General features: G+C 34.0%; 3 protein-coding genes and 1 long non-coding RNA gene across 6 annotated transcripts; 2 read left to right on the top strand and 2 right to left on the bottom strand.

Annotated features, from left to right (window-relative positions):
- Positions 1-21: 21 nt before the first annotated feature.
- Positions 22-2723, top strand: LOC123273169 (presenilins-associated rhomboid-like protein, mitochondrial). 2 transcript variants are annotated; one of them, XM_044740432.1, is made up of 8 exons: positions 22-217; positions 309-468; positions 1054-1185; positions 1250-1412; positions 1520-1740; positions 1830-1931; positions 2254-2351; positions 2426-2723. In XM_044740432.1, the coding sequence occupies exons 1-8, from the start codon at positions 171-173 to the stop codon at positions 2529-2531; spliced, it is 1029 nt and encodes a 342-aa protein (XP_044596367.1). In that variant the 5' UTR covers positions 22-170; the 3' UTR covers positions 2532-2723. The 2 variants fall into 2 exon arrangements, with proteins under 2 accessions (XP_044596367.1, XP_044596368.1); XM_044740433.1 differs by having other exon boundaries at positions 1054-1182.
- LOC123273170 (S-formylglutathione hydrolase) lies at positions 2724-18419 on the bottom strand. Of its 2 annotated transcripts, none has more exons than XM_044740436.1 (4): positions 18367-18419; positions 4068-4138; positions 3268-3642; positions 2724-3191 (listed from the first exon to the last, which is right to left on the bottom strand). In XM_044740436.1, exons 1-4 carry the CDS (start codon positions 18367-18369, stop codon positions 2786-2788), a joined length of 855 nt encoding a protein of 284 aa, XP_044596371.1. In that variant the 5' UTR covers positions 18370-18419; the 3' UTR covers positions 2724-2785. The 2 variants fall into 2 exon arrangements, with proteins under 2 accessions (XP_044596371.1, XP_044596369.1); XM_044740434.1 differs by lacking the exon at positions 18367-18419 and adding an exon at positions 4214-4420.
- On the top strand, positions 13442-15398 carry LOC123273171. Its single transcript, XM_044740437.1, has 4 exons — positions 13442-13875; positions 13942-14049; positions 14119-14283; positions 14851-15398. The coding sequence occupies exons 1-4, from the start codon at positions 13504-13506 to the stop codon at positions 14854-14856; spliced, it is 651 nt and encodes a 216-aa protein (XP_044596372.1). The 5' UTR covers positions 13442-13503; the 3' UTR covers positions 14857-15398.
- LOC123273172 lies at positions 17086-18360 on the bottom strand. Its single transcript, XR_006511269.1, has 3 exons — positions 18181-18360; positions 17473-17959; positions 17086-17388 (listed from the first exon to the last, which is right to left on the bottom strand). It is a non-coding gene; the product is annotated as an uncharacterized LOC123273172 (long non-coding RNA).
- Positions 18420-19096: the final 677 nt, after the last annotated feature.

Genomic DNA, 19096 nt, shown 5'->3' on the forward strand with positions numbered 1-19096 from the left:
TTGGTGCCCTGATACAAATAAAGCCGGGTTATCGTGGTTACTCATGTCGCAAATTTCTCTACTCTACATATTCTAAGATAAGTTTACATTTGTCTTTCAAAACAATTAGAACGTTCACTGCATTATGATAATTTTCTCAATATTGTGATAATTAATTTTTTAAATTAACGATGGCATTCCGGAGGCTATTGTGCTTAAACGAAACAGCTGGTAAAAGGTAAATATTTTTATTTGACGTTTATAATTATAAGAGAAATTTTATGTTAAGGTTATGATTGCATCATACTTACTGTTGTTTATTTTTTCAGCTTATTTAATAATGTTTCGTGTCAGAAAATTATTTCGGAAGTTCCTAATTCATTTAAAAGTATTCGGAGTTTTAAAAGACTGAGAGATACTCATGATATCGTGCATACGTCTGAGTTGACAGTCAAAAATTTATGGAAACCTCTAGGTTTTACAATACTTGTAAGTGGTAAATTTTTTTTAATTTATTGAGTTAGATAATAATATTAATTAATTTATTTATTTAATTATTGCAAAAGAACGTCAATCGGCAGAATACATTAATAGTAACAATAATAATACTGAAGTTAGCCGTCAGCTGTTCATTTAAAAAATTTTTTTAACAAATCAATTACAATAAAAAAATGCTTCTACAATTTTTCAGTTATAATTTTTATTAATTTTCGTATGTAGAATTTTTTAATTAAATTTTTTTATAAGAATTTAATTGCCATAAAATTAAAAAAAAATTTTTAATGTCTAGCCAACATCTAAAAATTTTTATAATTTTTTTTATTGAAAAAATTATTACAAATAAATGAGAAAAAAAATATTCATTTGTAAAAAAAACTTGTAAAACTTTAAGTGCAATTTTAAAAAAATATTTTTTTGGTCTAATTGAATAGATAAAAAAAATAAAATAATTAAAAACGTCGGCTCTAATTTTATTATTATTATAATATTTTAATTAAATATAAATATAAATAATGAAAATAAAAATAATAATTTAGTTAGATAATATTGTCTAATTGTTTTGTTCGATTTTAGTTTGGCAGTGCAGCTCATCTTGGAGCAGCAATATGGGAATACGAAAAAATTCGGAGTTATAAATTGAATTCCATGAAAAAAAACAATATCAATGAAAAAATAAGAAGTTATCTGCAGTCAGAAGGAGTTGTTGTAAGTATGAATATTTATTTTTATACCAAAAATATTTTATTCAAATATATATTGTCATTTTCAGCAAACGTGGAGAGGAAAAGCACAATCATGGTGGCGAAATTTATCCAACGGTGAACGGATCTTTGTACCGATTTGTTATCTCAACGTAATGGTATTCTTAGCATGGAGAGTGCCCGCGTTCAGAGCAACGATGACCAAGTATTTTTGCGCTAACCCAGCTTCTAGTGAGTGAAGAAAAATAAAAAAAAAATAATATTCTTGAAACAAGCTGGACTAAATTTATTCAAGGATATTAAATCATTTTTAAAGTGGAATTTTATTTAAACTAAAGGTGCGATCTGTTGGCCGATGGTTCTTTCAACGTTCTCACATCACTCGTTGCTGCATTTGGGTACCAATATGTATGTATTGCACAGCTTTAGCACAGCTGCCGTTGGTACTCTCGGTACTGAGCAGTTTGTAGCACTTTACTTAACCAGTGGAGTATTGTCCAGCTTTGCGAGTCACCTTTTCAAAGTTGTGTTTCAACGACCGGGATTGTCTCTCGGCGCAGTAAGCAATATATTTTTTATTGTATTAAACATTAATTAATGTAATTCGGATTTTTATTTTATAATTGATTATTTCTATATCAATTTTAGTCTGGTGCAATCTTGGGAGTCGTTGCATTTATATGCGCTCAGTATCCTGACACACGATTAGGTATCGCATTTCTTCCTATGATTACATTTACAGCAGGAAATGTAAGTAACAAATTGTACTGAATTTTATTCTACACTGAGAAAAAAAAAATTATTGTCTAGAAAAAAATTTCTTGGCTCAAGAATCGTTTAAAATAAATTTTGGTTTTTTGACAAAAAAATATCAATATCTATCATGATAATAAAATATTGGCATTAATTTTATTAATTTTGATAGATTAACAAACGAATAGGTTCACTTGAATTAAACAAAAAATAATTCGATCAATTCTTGTGGCAAGAAAATTTTCTTAAGAGTAGTATTTTTTTTTTCTCAGAGTAATTATTTTTTTTTTTTAAATTTCACTAATGATATTTATGATAGGCAATTAAAGGATTATTAGCATTCGATGTGATTGGATGTGTTATGAGGTGGCGTTTTCTTGATCACGCTGCTCATTTAGGCGGAGCTATGTGGGGCTTGTAAGTTATTATACATTTTTTTTTTAGTATGTAAAATGATTTTTAAATTAATTAATTTTTTTCTGTTTTTTCAGATACTGGCAAATGTGGGGAAACTCCCAAATTTGGCAAAACCGGAAATCTTTTTTAAACTTATGGCACAGTTTTCGTGATCCTCCACGATCTCATAGATCAAAATAAAATATTAAGAGCTTCTATATTTATCCAATATTAGCAGAATTTGATTTTTTTAAACAATAACTAATATTACTCTTATAAATACACTTCTATTTTTATTGACTGTACAAATTAATTTAGATAAAAACGATCATCGAATTTTTATCGAAATTACATATTTTGAAAAAAAAAAATTAAAATAAATTCACAGAAATATTGAATGTTGTAATTATTTTATGAATATAAAATATAATAAAAAATGAGTGTTACATGTTGTTCTAATTCTTAAGATATTTAACGTGATGTTTAATATGATCCTCAATAAATGTAGCGATGAAAAAATAACTGTGATCATAGCCTTCTTGAGATCTCAGGGTTAACATTAAGTTAGCATTTGCCGCACCAGGAACCAAATTTTCTGGCAATAATTGTTTCAAGAAATTGTCATCTTTTCCTTGATCAATAAGAATATCCAACGGTGGTCCGGAATATTTTTTAACCAAGTGTGTAGCGTCATACTCTTTCCACAGGTCAAAATGTTCATTTTTATCACCCAAGTATCCTGAAAATGCTTTTTTACCCCAGTCACATTCAATAGGATTGCAAATGGGCGCAAATGCTGAGACTGTTTTGTAGAACCCTGGATTTTTAAAGGCACAAATCAAAGCTCCGTGACCTCCCATACTGAAAAATAACGTAACATTTTTTTTCATGAGCTATTTACAACTCGGATTAACTAATTAAAAATATAATTACATACCTATGACCCATAATAGATTGCTGACCAGCAATCACTGGAAATTTATGATTAATTAGAGTCGGTAGTTCTTTAGTGATATAACTGTACATCCTAAAGTGATTTTTCCACGGATCTTGAATCGCATCTACGTAAAATCCAGCTCCCATACCAAAGTCATACTCTGGATCATCGGGAATACACTCTCCACGTGGGCTAGTATCAGGAATAACAAGAATAACTCCATGTTCTGATGCGTAACGCTGAGCTCCAGCTTTTTGAATAAAATTAGCTTCAGTACAAGTCAACCCTGACAGCCAATAAATCACCGGCACTGGTTCTAACTCCGCTTGTGGTGGCAAGTATACTCCGAAATTCATTTTACATTTCAACTCGACACTATAAAACATATTAGTTATTTTTACATATTTAATTTCACACCCGATAATCTATCATCATAAATAAATCAATGAAAATAAAGTTAGCCGACATCTAAAAATTTTTATGATTTTTTTTTTATTAAAGAATTACAAAAAAATTTTTTTTTAATTTTTTCATTTGTTAAAAACTTCAAAAACTATAAGTGTAATTTTTTAAAAATATTTTTTAGCTATAAATTAATAAATTAAACAAAATAAAAAAATAAAAAATGTTGGGCTAACTTTATTATTATAATAAATCATGAAAATTAAGTTAACCGACATCCAAAAATTTTTATATTAAAAAAATAATTTCATCTATAAAAAATTTGAAAAATTACACGTGGAATTTTTAAAAAATATTTTGTAGTACTAATTAAATAATTAGTACATAATAAATCTCACCTTTGATGAGAGAATACTTTTTGCCATCCTCCAAAACACTTGTTGTTTGATACTTCAACGATATCCGGCATCTGTACAGGTTATAATAATTAAATAAAAATTACAAAAACATTACATGTGTATCGATAAATATTATTTATTCTTACCATGATTGATGAATTAAATCTTGATACACTTTTAAGATATTTCAATACGTGGAAGTCTTTAATAAAAGACTTTAAAGATAGACTTATGTACTTCAGTATAAACGACTTCACTGTGCTATGAAAAATATTCCACTACATACTATGAAATCTACTAAGAACTGTCACGTGACATTGACGTATCAATTGCATAATGATAAATAACATAAAAAATTTATATATTTAAAAGATATGATAGTACGAATATTTTTTCATATTAATTTAAATCTTCAATTAAAAATAAACATATTTATTGATTTACGCGTAAGAAAAAATTTTATAAATGTTTCCGTTTAAAAATGAATTAAAAATATACTTGTAGTATTTTTAATCGAATGAAGTAAACATTACATCTCAAGTAATCAATAAGTAGTAAACAAAAATTACCCACGTGGTTTTTCTTACTATCTTTCTGACACTTTATGCAATAAAAACAGATATAAATTTATATTAATAACGCATAAAGCTCATCTTGAATAATAAAATTTTATACGTACTTATATATGTAATATTTATAAGCAAGTCAAATTGATGCATATTCATCTGTAAAAGAATTTTTTTCAAATGAATAATTATAAATTTAATGATTAATTAATTAATAATTGCCTTGTCGCAAGACAAAAGCCGTGCAGCGTACCCATCATCGCGAGACTCAGGAAGAGGAGCTGGAGGATGATATAACCCCAATTGATAAAGAATCTTCATTGGATGAAACGGCTGGATCGACACTTGCAGTTCCCGAAAAAAGCTACACTGTCGATCTCAAAAATATGTCCACAAAGCGTAGGGACCCTCCGAGTGCCAAACCATTTATTATCAATAACACCAAAGATGATATGAGTAATATCAAAGGAAAAAAGACTCCTCATTTGCCAATTAAAAGCTCGAAAACTAAAGATCGATCAGAAAACGCGACGCTATCGGTGATAGGCGAAAATTCAGGAGCTTCAACCGAAATTTTACCTGACAAACATTCCAATACAGAAAAACGTGTCAACCCAAACGCAGAAATGTGGTAACTCCTGATTTTCCTGAATCCATTTCAACAATGGATATCGAAATCGACGTTAGGACCACCATAGATGAAAATCTTGACGATACACTGGACTTGAACGATAAAGAGCGCAGTACGCTGTCCCCGACAGATGCGGCGGAGAAGGACTCACCAGCAGGCGGCGAAAACACGAGGACTGCGCTCTTGGAGGTTTCGCCAACCAAAGGATTGTCAAGAAGAACTAAGCACAAACGTTTTTATCGCCTGCATCTGATTTTTCAAAGTTATTGGAATCTCGCGCAAAAAGTACAAAAACCGATAAGAAAGATATGCCTCACGAAAGTTCACCGATAATCGACACAACTGATTCAGAAGAGCCACCATTGGTAACGGAAATTGAGAATTCACCACCAGAAAATCAAAATGAATCTATGACACCGCTTTCACAAAATGTGCCTGGTACGGAAATCAAAAGTCACCCAAACGAAAATTTGTTCAATCGCTGCGATTTGATGTATCTGGGACCGAAAAAACGCAGGAAACGCTGCAGAACAAATAACGAAGATACCCGGAAGGGGAATATACTTGGTGACTACGCACCTGAAGGTAAAAGATACTCCTGTAGTGAATCCAACAGAGACAGAGATGCCTGGTGAGACTTCACCACCCAGAGAGCTGGTCCAGTACATTACCGAAACTAGTTGTCGTCAGCTAAATCGAGACCTCGATGAAATATCACGACTAAAAACCGTGAGAAATATCCGTGAGAAGTCACCGAAGCGCGCAGATGTCGCGGATGATGTTATAGATTCAACGTTGCTGATTCAAAATGTGCTTCGTCTGGACAACAAATCAATGAGACTGCTGCATCGAATGAGTTACTCCACTCCACTGCCTTCAAAACATAGGTGGATTAAAAAGATCATTATCCGCGTCAGCTATTAAGACAGGGCCTCAGGAAAAAAAAGCTAACAAAGTCCACGTTGTGAGCAATGAGATCGTATCTCGTAAGATAACGGCAGTAAGGGACAAACCAGAAAGTGTGGATTCACCGGCGCCGGGAGAAAGCAACCCCAAGGCCAAGAGTGTTGTCGATGCGCTTGGTGTGGAGTCACATGTGGTCGACGAAAGCAACACTGCCATCGAGAGGGATTCAGTTGCCCTTGGTGTGAACTCACCGACATTGAACCAGAAAGATATTGAGACCAAGAGTGCTGTCGATGCAACTGGTGTAAATTCACCGGCGGTCGTTACAGGCACCATCAACACAAGCAGTTCTACTGCGGTGCTCCGTGTGACGTCACCAGCTCCAAGTCCAACTAATGTCACGGTCAAAAGTAATGTCAGCACAACTGGTGTAAATTCACCAGCGGTCGACACAAGCAACACCGACGCCAACAGCCCTATTGCGGTGCTCCGTGTGAAGTCACCAGCCCCCGCAAAACTGGAACCAAGTCCAAGAGTGTTGTCGATGCGCTTGGTGTGGAGTCACATGTGGTCGACGAAAGCAACACTGCCATCGAGAGGGATTCGGTTGCCCTTGGTGTGAACTCACCGACATTGAATGATCGAGGTATCGAGACCAAGAGTGCTGTTGATGCAACTGGTGTAAATTCACCAGCTCTGAGTAAAACTCTAACCAAGGTCAAGAGTGTCGTCAATGCAACTGCTGTAAATTCACCGGCGGTGGTTACAGGCACCATCAACACAAGCAGTTCTACTGCGGTGCTCCGTGTGACGTCACCAGCTCCAAGTCCAACTAATATCACGGTCCGAAGTAAGGTCAGCACAACTGGTGTAAATTCACCAGCTCCGAGTAAAACTCTTACCAAGATCGAGGGTGTCGTCAATGCAACTGGTGTAAATTCACCGGCGATCGGCAAAAGGCACCATCAACACAAGCAATTCTACTGCGTGTGACGTCCGTGAGGAGTTACTATCTATCGACAAGAGTGTCTCGAAGGTAAGTGTCGTTAAACGTGCCCCAAAAACGAGGACCTTACCACGAGCTCCCAATAAAACAAAGAGAAATTTCCCGACTTGAGTGACGAGAGTGAAGAAGAATTTCATGGCTTCCCTAATCAAATGAGTGATGCTAAGGCCCAAGTAGTTCGTAAATTGAGACCACGAAAACCTGTAAATTATAAAGTATAATATAGATAATAATTTTCGATTGCTAATACCATAAATATAAGTTAAATAAATATAAACTATCTCTTTTTATTAAGCTGAAATGAAAGCTATCTGAAACATATCGGCAATTGTTTCTTGTTAAACAAAATGAGGCCGCGTTTATTTTTATTTTTGTTATTTGTTTTGTAATCTCGGTCTCACCAGATATGGAAATAATAAATTCCTGTGATACCTGAAATTTGTTGTGTTTATATTAATAACCTGAAAATATACTAAAAATTTTAAATGTCTTATATGAAAAAAGTGACCTATAATAAACTATTAAAATTTATTCGCGACAATATTAATTTGGTTGAGAATGATCGGAACTGGCTGAAAGCCGACATATTACGCCAATTAACTCAGACGGTGTATGGTCGGCAAAGATCCGACGAAAGAGAATTTTACGGTTGTACGTAAAAGCGAATCGCAGTCAAATATTACGAGACGCAAGAATAGGCACTGAATTGCAGCACACAATATCGCGCGGAACTGCGAATGTATCCAAAATCGCGACAATCATTGCGAATCATCGGGATACTATAGACTTTGAACATTTTAATCGGTCGGAGGCTAAAAAGTCGCATCGATTTTCTACAACATCACTAAGGTCGGTAAAAATCGATTACATCAATACACTTATAAGGTCTAGATATGATGAAATTCGAACGAAACTAGAGGTAAGTTCTACCTTTTGTTGACCACATGACTATTTTTGTATCTTATTAAAATGTTAATATCTATGGGGATGGTGACAGAACATCCCCAGAATCGAGAATGTTCCAAATGCTATTATAGAGGAGTTTGACGCGCAAGAACAATTTTTAGAAATTGAGAGAAGGGAAGTACATCAAGAGGTAGTCCAACGAACTGCACCGTCGAAAAAGAGAAGAAATTCACTAGATATTATTGTCGAGCAGAATAATAAGGTTGTCACAACAACTAGAATGAGAAAAAAGCTAAAAACGAAAAGTAAATAAAAGTAAATGGTGACTATGCACCGTACCAAAATAAACCTGTCTAAGTTTGTTTTTTTATAGATATCTTTTGCCATATTTTAATATGATTAAATATCTGAGGCGACATATTTTAAGATGGTGGGAACTCACCAGCCAAAATTGCCGGACGGTTCAAGATTGATTCTATCGTTTCTACCGATAAAATTCATAATAAACTAATTGATTACATACCTATGTATTCACTTCAAATGGAAATTCATTGTTTTGATCAATTTTCTAGAGATATCTATAAAAAACAAACTTAGACAGGTTTATTTTGGCACGGTGCATAGTCACCATTGGTAAAGAATTAAATCAAAAACTCGATTCTATCGCTTATGCTCAATAAATTATATTTAATTATATGTTATTACTTAATTAATAACTCATTCGACATGGTCAATAATTAATTTGATTAATAATTGTATAATTTTTCGAATTTATATTTTTATTTCTGCCATTACGTGGCCGCTATATTGCAACTTGTATAGAGTGTCAACAGTTTGCCATATTAAAATCTTTGAACCGTCCGGCAATTTTGGCTGGTGAGTTCCCACCATCTTAGAATATGTCGCCTCAGATATTTAATTCATGGGTTATTATTTTATTATTATTACCTATGTCTATTTTATTTTGCTCAACGACAGCTTATTAAATCATAATTTAATTAATATATTATAAGAAAGCATGAAAAAATTATTGTCTCTCAAACTGTTGACACTCTATCCAAGTCGCAATATAGCGGCCCTGTAATGGCAGAAATAAAAATATAAATTCGAAAAAATTATACAATTATTAATCAAATTAATTATTGACCATGTCGAATGAGTTATTAATTAAGTAATAACATATAATTAAATATAATTTATTGAGCATAAGCGATAGAATCGAGGTTTTGATTTAATTCTTTACCAATGGTGACTATGCACCGTGCCAAAATAAACCTGTCTAAGTTTGTTTTTTATAGATATCTCTAGAAAATTGATCAAAACAATGAATTTCCATTTGAAGTGAATACATAGGTATGTAATCAATTAGTTTATTATGAATTTTATCGAGTAGAAACGATAGAATCAATCTTTGAACCGTCCGGCAATTTTGGCTGGTGAGTTCCCACCATCTTAAAATATGTCGCCTCAGATATTTAATCATATTAAAATATGGTAAAAGATATCTATAAAAAAAAACAAACTTAGACAGGTTTATTTTGGCACGGTGCATAGTCACCATTTACTTTTATTTACTTTTCGTTTTAGCTTTTTCTCATTCTAGTTGTTGTGACAACCTTATTATTCTGCTCGACAATAATATCTAGTGAATTTCTTCTCTTTTTCGACGGTGCAGTTCGTTGGACTACCTCTTGATGTACTTCCCTTCTCTCAATTTCTAAAAATTGTTCTTGCGCGTCAAACTCCTCTATAATAGCATTTGGAACATTCTCGATTCTGGGGATGTTCTGTCACCATCCCCATAGATATTAACATTTTAATAAGATACAAAAATAGTCATGTGGTCAACAAAAGGTAGAACTTACCTCTAGTTTCGTTCGAATTTCATCATATCTAGACCTTATAAGTGTATTGATGTAATCGATTTTTACCGACCTTAGTGATGTTGTAGAAAATCGATGCGACTTTTTAGCCTCCGACCGATTAAAATGTTCAAAGTCTATAGTATCCCGATGATTCGCAATGATTGTCGCGATTTTGGATACATTCGCAGTTCCGCGCGATATTGTGTGCTGCAATTCAGTGCCTATTCTTGCGTCTCGTAATATTTGACTGCGATTCGCTTTTACGTACAACCGTAAAAATTCTCTTTCGTCGGATCTTTGCCGACCATACACCGTCTGAGTTAATGGCGTAATATGTCGGCTTTCAGCCAGTTCCGATCATTCTCAACCAAATTAATATTGTCGCGAATAAATTTTAATAGTTTATTATAGGTCACTTTTTCATATAAGACATTTAAAATTTTTAGTATATTTTCAGGTTATTAATATAAACACAACAAATTTCAGGTATCACAGGAATTTATTTCCATGTCTGGTGAGACCGAGATTACAAAACAAATAACAAAAATAAAAAATAAACGCGGCCTCATTTTGTTTAACAAGAAACAATTGCCGATATGTTTCAGATAGCTTTCATTTCAGCTTAATAAAAAGAGATAGTTTATATTTATTTAACTTATATTTATGGTATTAGCAATCGAAAATTATTATCTATATTATACTTTATAATTTACAGGTTTTCGTGGTCTCAATTTACGAACTACTTGGGCCTTAGCATCACTCATTTGATTAGGGAAGCCATGAAATTCTTCTTCACTCTCGTCACTCAAGTCGGGAAATTTCTCTTTGTTTTATTGGGAGCTCGTGGTAAGGTCTTCGTTTTGGGGCACGTTTAACGACACTTACCTTTGAGACACTCTTGTCGATAGATAGTAACTTCTCACGGACGTCACACGCAGTAGAATTGCTTGTATTGATGGTGCCTTTGCCAATCGCCGGTGAATTTACACCAGTTGCATTGACGACACCCTCGATCTTGGTAAGAGTTTTACTCGGAGCTGGTGAATTTACACCAGTTGTGCTGACCTTACTTCGGACCGTGATATTAGTTGGACTTGGAGCTGGTGACGTCACACGGAGCACCGCAGTAGAACTGCTTGTGTTGATGGTGCCTGTAACCACCGCCGGTGAATTTACAGCAGTTGCATTGACGACACTCTTGACCTTGGTTAGAGTTTTACTCAGAGCTGGTGAATTTACACCAGTTGCATCAACAGCACTCTTGGTCTCGATACCTCGATCATTCAATGTCGGTGAGTTCACACCAAGGGCAACCGAATCCCTCTCGATGGCAGTGTTGCTTTCTGTCGACCACATGTGACTCCACACCAAGCGCATCGACAACACTCTTGGACTTGGTTCCAGTTTTGCGGGGGCTGGTGACTTCACACGGAGCACCGCAATAGGGCTGTTGGCGTCGGTGTTGCTTGTGTCGACCGCTGGTGAATTTACACCAGTTGTGCTGACATTACTTTTTGACCGTGACATTAGTTGGACTTGGAGCTGGTGACGTCACACGGAGCACCGCAGTAGAACTGCTTGTGTTGATGGTGCCTGTAACGACCGCCGGTGAATTTACACCAGTTGCATCGACAAAGCACTCTTGGTCTCAATATCTTTCTGGTTCAATGTCGGTGAGTTCACACCAAGGGCAACTGAATCCCTCTCGATGGCAGTGTTGCTTTCGTCGACCACATGTGACTCCACACCAAGCGCATCGACAACACTCTTGGCCTTGGGGTTGCTTTCTCCCGGCGCCGGTGAATCCACACTTTCTGGTTTGTCCCTTACTGCCGTTATCTTACGAGATACGATCTCATTGCTCACAACGTGGACTTTGTTAGCTTTTTTTCCTGAGGCCCTGTCTTAATAGCTGACGCGGATAATGATCTTTTTAATCCACCTATGTTTTGAAGGCAGTGGAGTGGAGTAACTCATTCGATGCAGCAGTCTCATTGATTTGTTGTCCAGACGAAGCACATTTTGAATCAGCAACGTTGAATCTATAACATCATCCGCGACATCTGCGCGCTTCGGTGACTTCTCACGGATATTTCTCACGGTTTTTAGTCGTGATATTTCATCGAGGTCTCGATTTAGCTGACGACAACTAGTTTCGGTAATGTACTGGACCAGCTCTCTGGGTGGTGAAGTCTCACCAGGCATCTCTGTCTCTGTTGGATTCACTGCAGGAGTATCTTTACCTTCAGGTGCGTAGTCACCAAGTATATTCCCCTTCCGGGTATCTTCGTTATTTGTTCTGCAGCGTTTCCTGCGTTTTTCGGTCCCAGATACATCAAATCGCAGCGATTGAACAAATTTTCGTTTGGGTGACTTTTGGATTTCCGTACCAGGCACATTTTGTGAAAGCGGTGTCATAGATTCATTTTGATTTTCTGGTGGTGAATTCTCAATTTCCGTTACCAATGGTGGCTCTTCTGAATCAGTTGTGTCGATTATCGGTGAACTTTCGTGAGGCATATCTTTCTTATCGGTTTTTGTACTTTTTGCGCGAGATTCCAATAACTTTGAAAAATCAGATGCAGGCGATAAAAACGTTTGTGCTTAGTTCTTCTTGACAATCCTTTGGTTGGCGAAACCTCCAAGAGCGCAGTCCTCGTGTTTTCGCCGCCTGCTGGTGAGTCCTTCTCCGCCGCATCTGTCGGGGACAGCGTACTGCGCTCTTTATCGTTCAAGTCCAGTGTATCGTCAAGATTTTCATCTATGGTGGTCCTAACGTCGATTTCGATATCCATTGTTGAAATGGATTCAGGAAAATCAGGAGTTACCACATTTCTGCGTTTGGGTTGACACGTTTTTTCTGTATTGGAATGTTTGTCAGGTAAAATTTCGGTTGAAGCTCCTGAATTTTCGCCTATCACCGATAGCGTCGCGTTTTCTGATCGATCTTTAGTTTTCGAGCTTTTTAATTGGCAAATGAGGAGTCTTTTTCCTTTGATATTACTCATATCATCTTTGGTGTTATTGATAATAAATGGTTTGGCACTCGGAGGGTCCCTACGCTTTGTGGACATATTTTTGAGATCGACAGTGTAGCTTTTTTCGGGAACTGCAAGTGTCGATCCAGCCGTTTCATCCAATGAAGATTCTTTATCAATTGGGGTTATATCATCCTCCAGCTCCTCTTCCTGAGTCTCGCGATGATGGGTACGCTGCACGGCTTTTGTCTTGGGAATAGCCTTCCTTTTCGAGGCTCAAACGCTGTTTTGTTCAGGTCAGATGATTCGATGGAAGATGGCTTTTGTCTGTCGGGTGCATTGAAGGGTTCAGGATCTAGACCCCAATAGGCCTTTTCATTACAAAAATTTTTTGTGCGCATGCGTCAGAATCAGCCATCTTTTTCATACTGTTTTCTCAAAACACCCAAGCTAAATTGTCAGCTATCCGTGTATCAAAAATTAAAACATAAACCAAAATTAATTAATTCTAAAAAAGTAAAAAAAATAAGTAGTAAGTCAAAATAATCGGAAAAAATTTTTTGTACTCCATTATAATTATGTTGTCTGTACGAAAAGGAACAACAAAACGGTGTTGTTATGGAGTATGTAAAAGTGATACACGATACAAATCATTTAAAACCAATAGATTCTATTTTATAAATTTTCCAAAGCCTTGTCTTGAATATCGAAAAAAAATAATCAAATCATCAAGCAAATTACACATTAAAGCATGTGTAAAATGTGCGAAATGTGAGTTATGGGTGAAAAAATGTGGCCGAAGTGACCGAGGTTTTAGATCTATTGATGATGTTACTAAGGATACTTATATTTGCTCACTACATTTTCTTGGAGAAAGTGGTCCAACTGAACAAAACCCTGATCCTTTAAGCTATCAAGAGTTTCAACATATTGATAAATCAATTAATAAGGTAAGGTATAAAATAAATTATACAGAAATACAATTTTCGGAGTTATAACCTCAAACCTGTTTATAGGTGCTCAAAGCAAGAACCAGCTTATCCGAAAAATACAACAGAGTTGATATGGAAAAAGCAAATGGATTAGAATATAGAAAAATAGATGATATTCTACCAGATGCACAGGTACAGTGTGAATAATAAAAAATTATAGAAAATTTTTATTTTTAATGAAAAATTTTTTTTTTCTTATAGACATCAGTGTCTCATGGAGAGGTTCACAACGTAATTGATGATAATACTTGTTTTGTTGAACAAATATTACCAGATGAAACGTCAGACATGAGTATGACCCTTGGAGATATAAACCCTGAAGAAACTAGGAAGCATACAAGAGCAATAGAAATTCAGACAGATTCGATAAAGATGCGTAATAAAATTATTCAGGTTAAGTTACAAAAAAATTCAGCCATGGAAAAATTTATTATCTCTATTCGCAGTGATGAAAAAGATGCATATTTATACAAGTCTGCATTTTGAGCAAATCCAAGCTTTTACATAAATTTTTGAGCCCAGCTTGCAAAAACTTAGATTGTTGGGGCAGTCGAGAGTCAAAGCATGAAAATTGCGAAAAGAAGTGGAAGTACAAATTAACTTCATTACAGCAGTTGATTTTGGTACTATTAAGATTACGAATGGGATATTTAACAGAAGATTTAGCTTACAAGTTTGATATTTCTACGGGGTTTGTTTCAAAAATATGCACAACTTGGATTTATTTTTTGTACAATGAATTTACCACTCAATTGAAGCCATTTATGTTCCCATCTAGGAAAACGATAGCCGAAACATTACCTAAAATATTTCGGTCTATAAAAAACATAAGAGTTATTGTAGATTGCGCTGAATTTTTTTGTCAATCACCGTCAAACTTTGAACACCAAGGTAATTTATATTCAAGTTATAAAGCTCATACCACATTTAAAGTGTTGATAGGATGCACTCCTAATGGATGTGTTAGTTTTGTATCTGATGCATTTGAGGGTTCAATATCGGATCCAGAAATATTTAAACGATCAAAAATAGCAGACTTATTGCAACCTGGAGATGTAGTACTAGCAGATCGAGGTTTTACGGTTCATGATGTAGTTGAAGCTAAGCAAGCACATTTAAATATTCCTCCATTTTTGAATGGAAGAGACCGTTTAACTGCTCAAGAGGAGATTTTGACGAAGAAGATAGCAAAACAACGAATATATGTTGAACATGTTATTGGGCGCATAAAAAAATTCAGACTTCTTTCCACCGTTCTACCTTTAAATATGCGTCCTATCATGTCACAAATTATATTTATTTGTGCATGCTTGGTCAACTTTCAAGCACCTATAGTTTTCGACGAATTAAATTAAGACCAGAGTGTTGTAGGAAATAAAAAAACTGAAAGTCAAAATAATTGTAATATATATTAAAATTTCAAAACACATAACACTTGTAATGTTACAATATACTATTTATATTTTTATATTTTTTGTAAAACATCACATTTGTATATACGTGTACTTTTGTAATTTCTTTTTAATTGTAAAATATATTAATTTAATTTTTGTATGTTATGAATACGTTTTGTGATAAATGAGGAAATATAAAAAAAAATAAAACATTCTGTAAATTATAGATTTTAAAGTTGTTCATGAAATATTTTTCACTTAGATAAGTCAAAAGGTATTAAACAACGGGGAATTCTCATTTCAAAATACTCCGGAGCCAAAATATTTTGATGAAACGCACTAACATGCTTCAGTACAGGTTCTATGAAATTGCCATCATAATAAATCTTCTCAACATGGAAACCCTTTGGGCTCCAAATAACAAAGTCACACCACAATCTCTCAGTTATTGCCATTTGAGTTTGTATTTGGTAGTAATATGGGTGACTTCGTTTTAACTTCATAGAAGTTCGAGTAATGGGAGTACAACAAAATGAAGTACGCTGTTGAGGTGTAAGAAGATGTAAATCAGTCGGATTATATTTTTCCCCATGTCTTTAAATGGCTTTTCCTTGGTTTTTCTAATACATAATCCTCGTATTGCGGCTGTAGTAATAATTGCCACATTGAAGGAGCTTTTCGACTAGCATTTATTAATTGCAAATCTGATAAAAAATTATTAATTTTTTGTTTGTCTACAGGTCTTGTTAAACTTCGGCCAGGATCATATGACCTGCGTTTACTCATGTCATTTTTATTTTTATATTGCTGCTCATCTGCTTTGTGAGGTTCTTTTTTCTTTCTACCTTGATTCCAGCTACATAGTTTACTTGTACAAGGAACATTATCTTCGTCACAATCATCCAAATAATTCAATAGTACATATAGTAGAGCAGCTACATGAGAACAACGGCCCATACTAGAAGCTTTGCAATCACATGTACCTTGAATCACTCGAGCAGTTAACGGATTGATCATAACTGACACTTGATGAATTTCTTTTAGCTTTTATACGAAGCTTGAATTTTGCACTTCATGCAAAACATCTGATCAGATGTTACGCCTTCAAAAATTTCAAAAACGTGGCCGCTTTCTACATACAATTTTCCTCGTTTTAACGGTTTTGACGTACTATAATCAGCTTTTGGAGTTTGATTATTATAGTCTTCATTTTCAATATCACTGTTATCATAGTCGTCATTTATGCATGATGTCACTAGATAATGGTACATAGATCCGTAGGTGAAATTCTTGGGTACTTTGTCAGAAGGAAATGGTTGCCAAATGTTAGGATAATTTATTTTAGGACTCTGCACTACATTTGGATTTTGATTAAGTGTATTTAGAATATTTAGCCATTTTCCTTTGTCAACTGTTTGGTCCACTGGTACATTATTCCTAATTGCATTTTGACTCTGTAAATTTTTTATATATTATTTATTTATTTATTATGTCGCATTAAACATTTTGTTTCTAATAAAAAATTTCTAAACATATTTACATTTGTCTAATTAATAATGTCATGTATAGCCTCAAAATATTAATGACTTAATTTATTAATTACTTCCGTAAGTATTACTCATGTTAACTAAAATATATTTACAATTATTACAAATGAATTGACATTATTAATAAGAATAAAATTGTAAATATTAATTTATTTTTTTATGTTTTTAGATAGTCAACAAATGTCAATGTCTAACCTCTCAATCAGCTCACTTTTTTTCCCTTTTTGCGGACGCCCATGACATTTTAGCCACCTTTTCAATTGTTCACAATTATGAGCTTCAACTGAATCATAAATAAGTGAAGCACCATCGATGGTTTTTTCCAATAATTTATTTCTTTGTGGAGATAATAGTCCTTGCCCAGCCATTGTTGATTAAAACAGTACGAATTTTTTTGAATTACCGCCGTTTCAACATGGCGGCTACGCTTGTGCTCATCTGATGATGAAAAGGCCTATTCCCTAACCACGTGAATAGGTCTCGATGGCTATAGCTCCCCAGCGACGGTATGCTATACATTGGAACACCAGCTGTAAAAAATAAAATTTCAAAATTTAATAATAAATAATAATTGAACAAATCAATTATTATAAAATCGAATAGAATGTACTTACTTTTTAGGGAAATTATATATTTTATAGTGTTCGACAATATGAAGTTTTCAAGTTTCGAATGCGGATGAACGATCTCAATGAATGATGTTTGAATTTGTCGGATGATCTTTTTTGTCGGCACAGAATACATGTCAAATAACTTTTTCAGGTCATCCACATATTGAGAAGCTAAATGCTGTTCAAGTAACCGGATTACAAGTATATTAGCCTGTATTTCGGGTGCTACCAAGACAATCTTCACCTGCGAGTGTTTGATCAATTCCAAATTCAATTCGATGATGTCGAGATACTCCTTTATCATGGTATCGAACCCAAGCTCATAAGATTCACTGTACTTTGCGATTGCTATTTATTGAAAACAGCAGTTCGTCCTTAGCTGCCACGGTGAGATTTTTTCAGAGAAAACGGCGGTGGTGACTTGTTCACATGCGATAAAAGCGCCAATACAGGTGCGCATTTTTGTAAGTGGACCGCACGTTGTGTGAGGCTGAAAAAAATTAAGATAATTAATTAATAATTGGTCTGGAAATATTATGAAAATAAAGTTAAATGAGAGAAAAAAATTAAAAAACGTCGGCTAACTTAATTATATTAATACATGTAGAGGTATGAAAAAGATTATGATGAGGTTATGTCGAGCGTGCATGAGGTATAAAATGAAAAGCGAAAAATACTTATTCTAAAAAATATATTAATGTAAATACATACCGTGTATTCTCGATCGTATAAATTCTTAAAATTTCGATGAGGGTACTACTTGCTAACGATTTTTGTTTTCTCTTGATTTTTATTTTTAAATAAAAGCCATAGTTGGACAACAAATAAACGGTGTAGAGCCTTCTCACAATGGGTGACGATATACCAGTGCAATCGATAAATATTATTTATTCTTACCATGATTGACGAATTAAATCTTGATACACTTTTAAGATATTTCAATACGTGGAAAGTCTTTCAATAAAAAAGACTTTAAAGATAGACTCTATGTACTTCAGTATAAACGACTTCCACTGTGCTGTTATGAAAAATATTCCACTACATACCTCAGTGTGAAATCTACTAAGAACTGGTCACGACGTGACATTGACGTATCAATTGCATAATGATAAATAACATAAAAAATTTATATATTTAAAAAGATATGATAGTACGAATATTTTTCATATCAATTTAAATCTTCAATTAAAAATAAACATATTTTAGTTGATTTACGCGTAAGAAAAAATTTTATAAATGTTTCCGTTTAAAAATGAATTAAAAAATATACTTGTAGTATTTTTAATCCCGAGGAATGAAGTAAACTTATTACATCTCAAGTAATCAATAAGTAGTAAAACAAAAATTACCCACGTGGTTTTTCTTACTATCTTTCTGACACTTTATGTAATAAAAGCAGATATAAATTTATTATTAATAACGCATAAAAGCTCATCTTTTGAATAATAAAATTTTATACGTACCTCTATATATGGATGTTACTATACATATATAATAACTCAGTAGGACATATTTAATAAATATTAGCGGGAGATGTAATATTTATAAGCAAAGTCAAGATTGATGCATTATTCAATCTGTAAAAGATTTTTTTCAAATGAATAATTATAGAATTTAATGATTAATT

The sequence above is a fragment of the Cotesia glomerata genome, linkage group LG10 (assembly GCF_020080835.1).
Source record: "Cotesia glomerata isolate CgM1 linkage group LG10, MPM_Cglom_v2.3, whole genome shotgun sequence".
NCBI lineage: Eukaryota > Metazoa > Arthropoda > Insecta > Hymenoptera > Braconidae > Cotesia > Cotesia glomerata.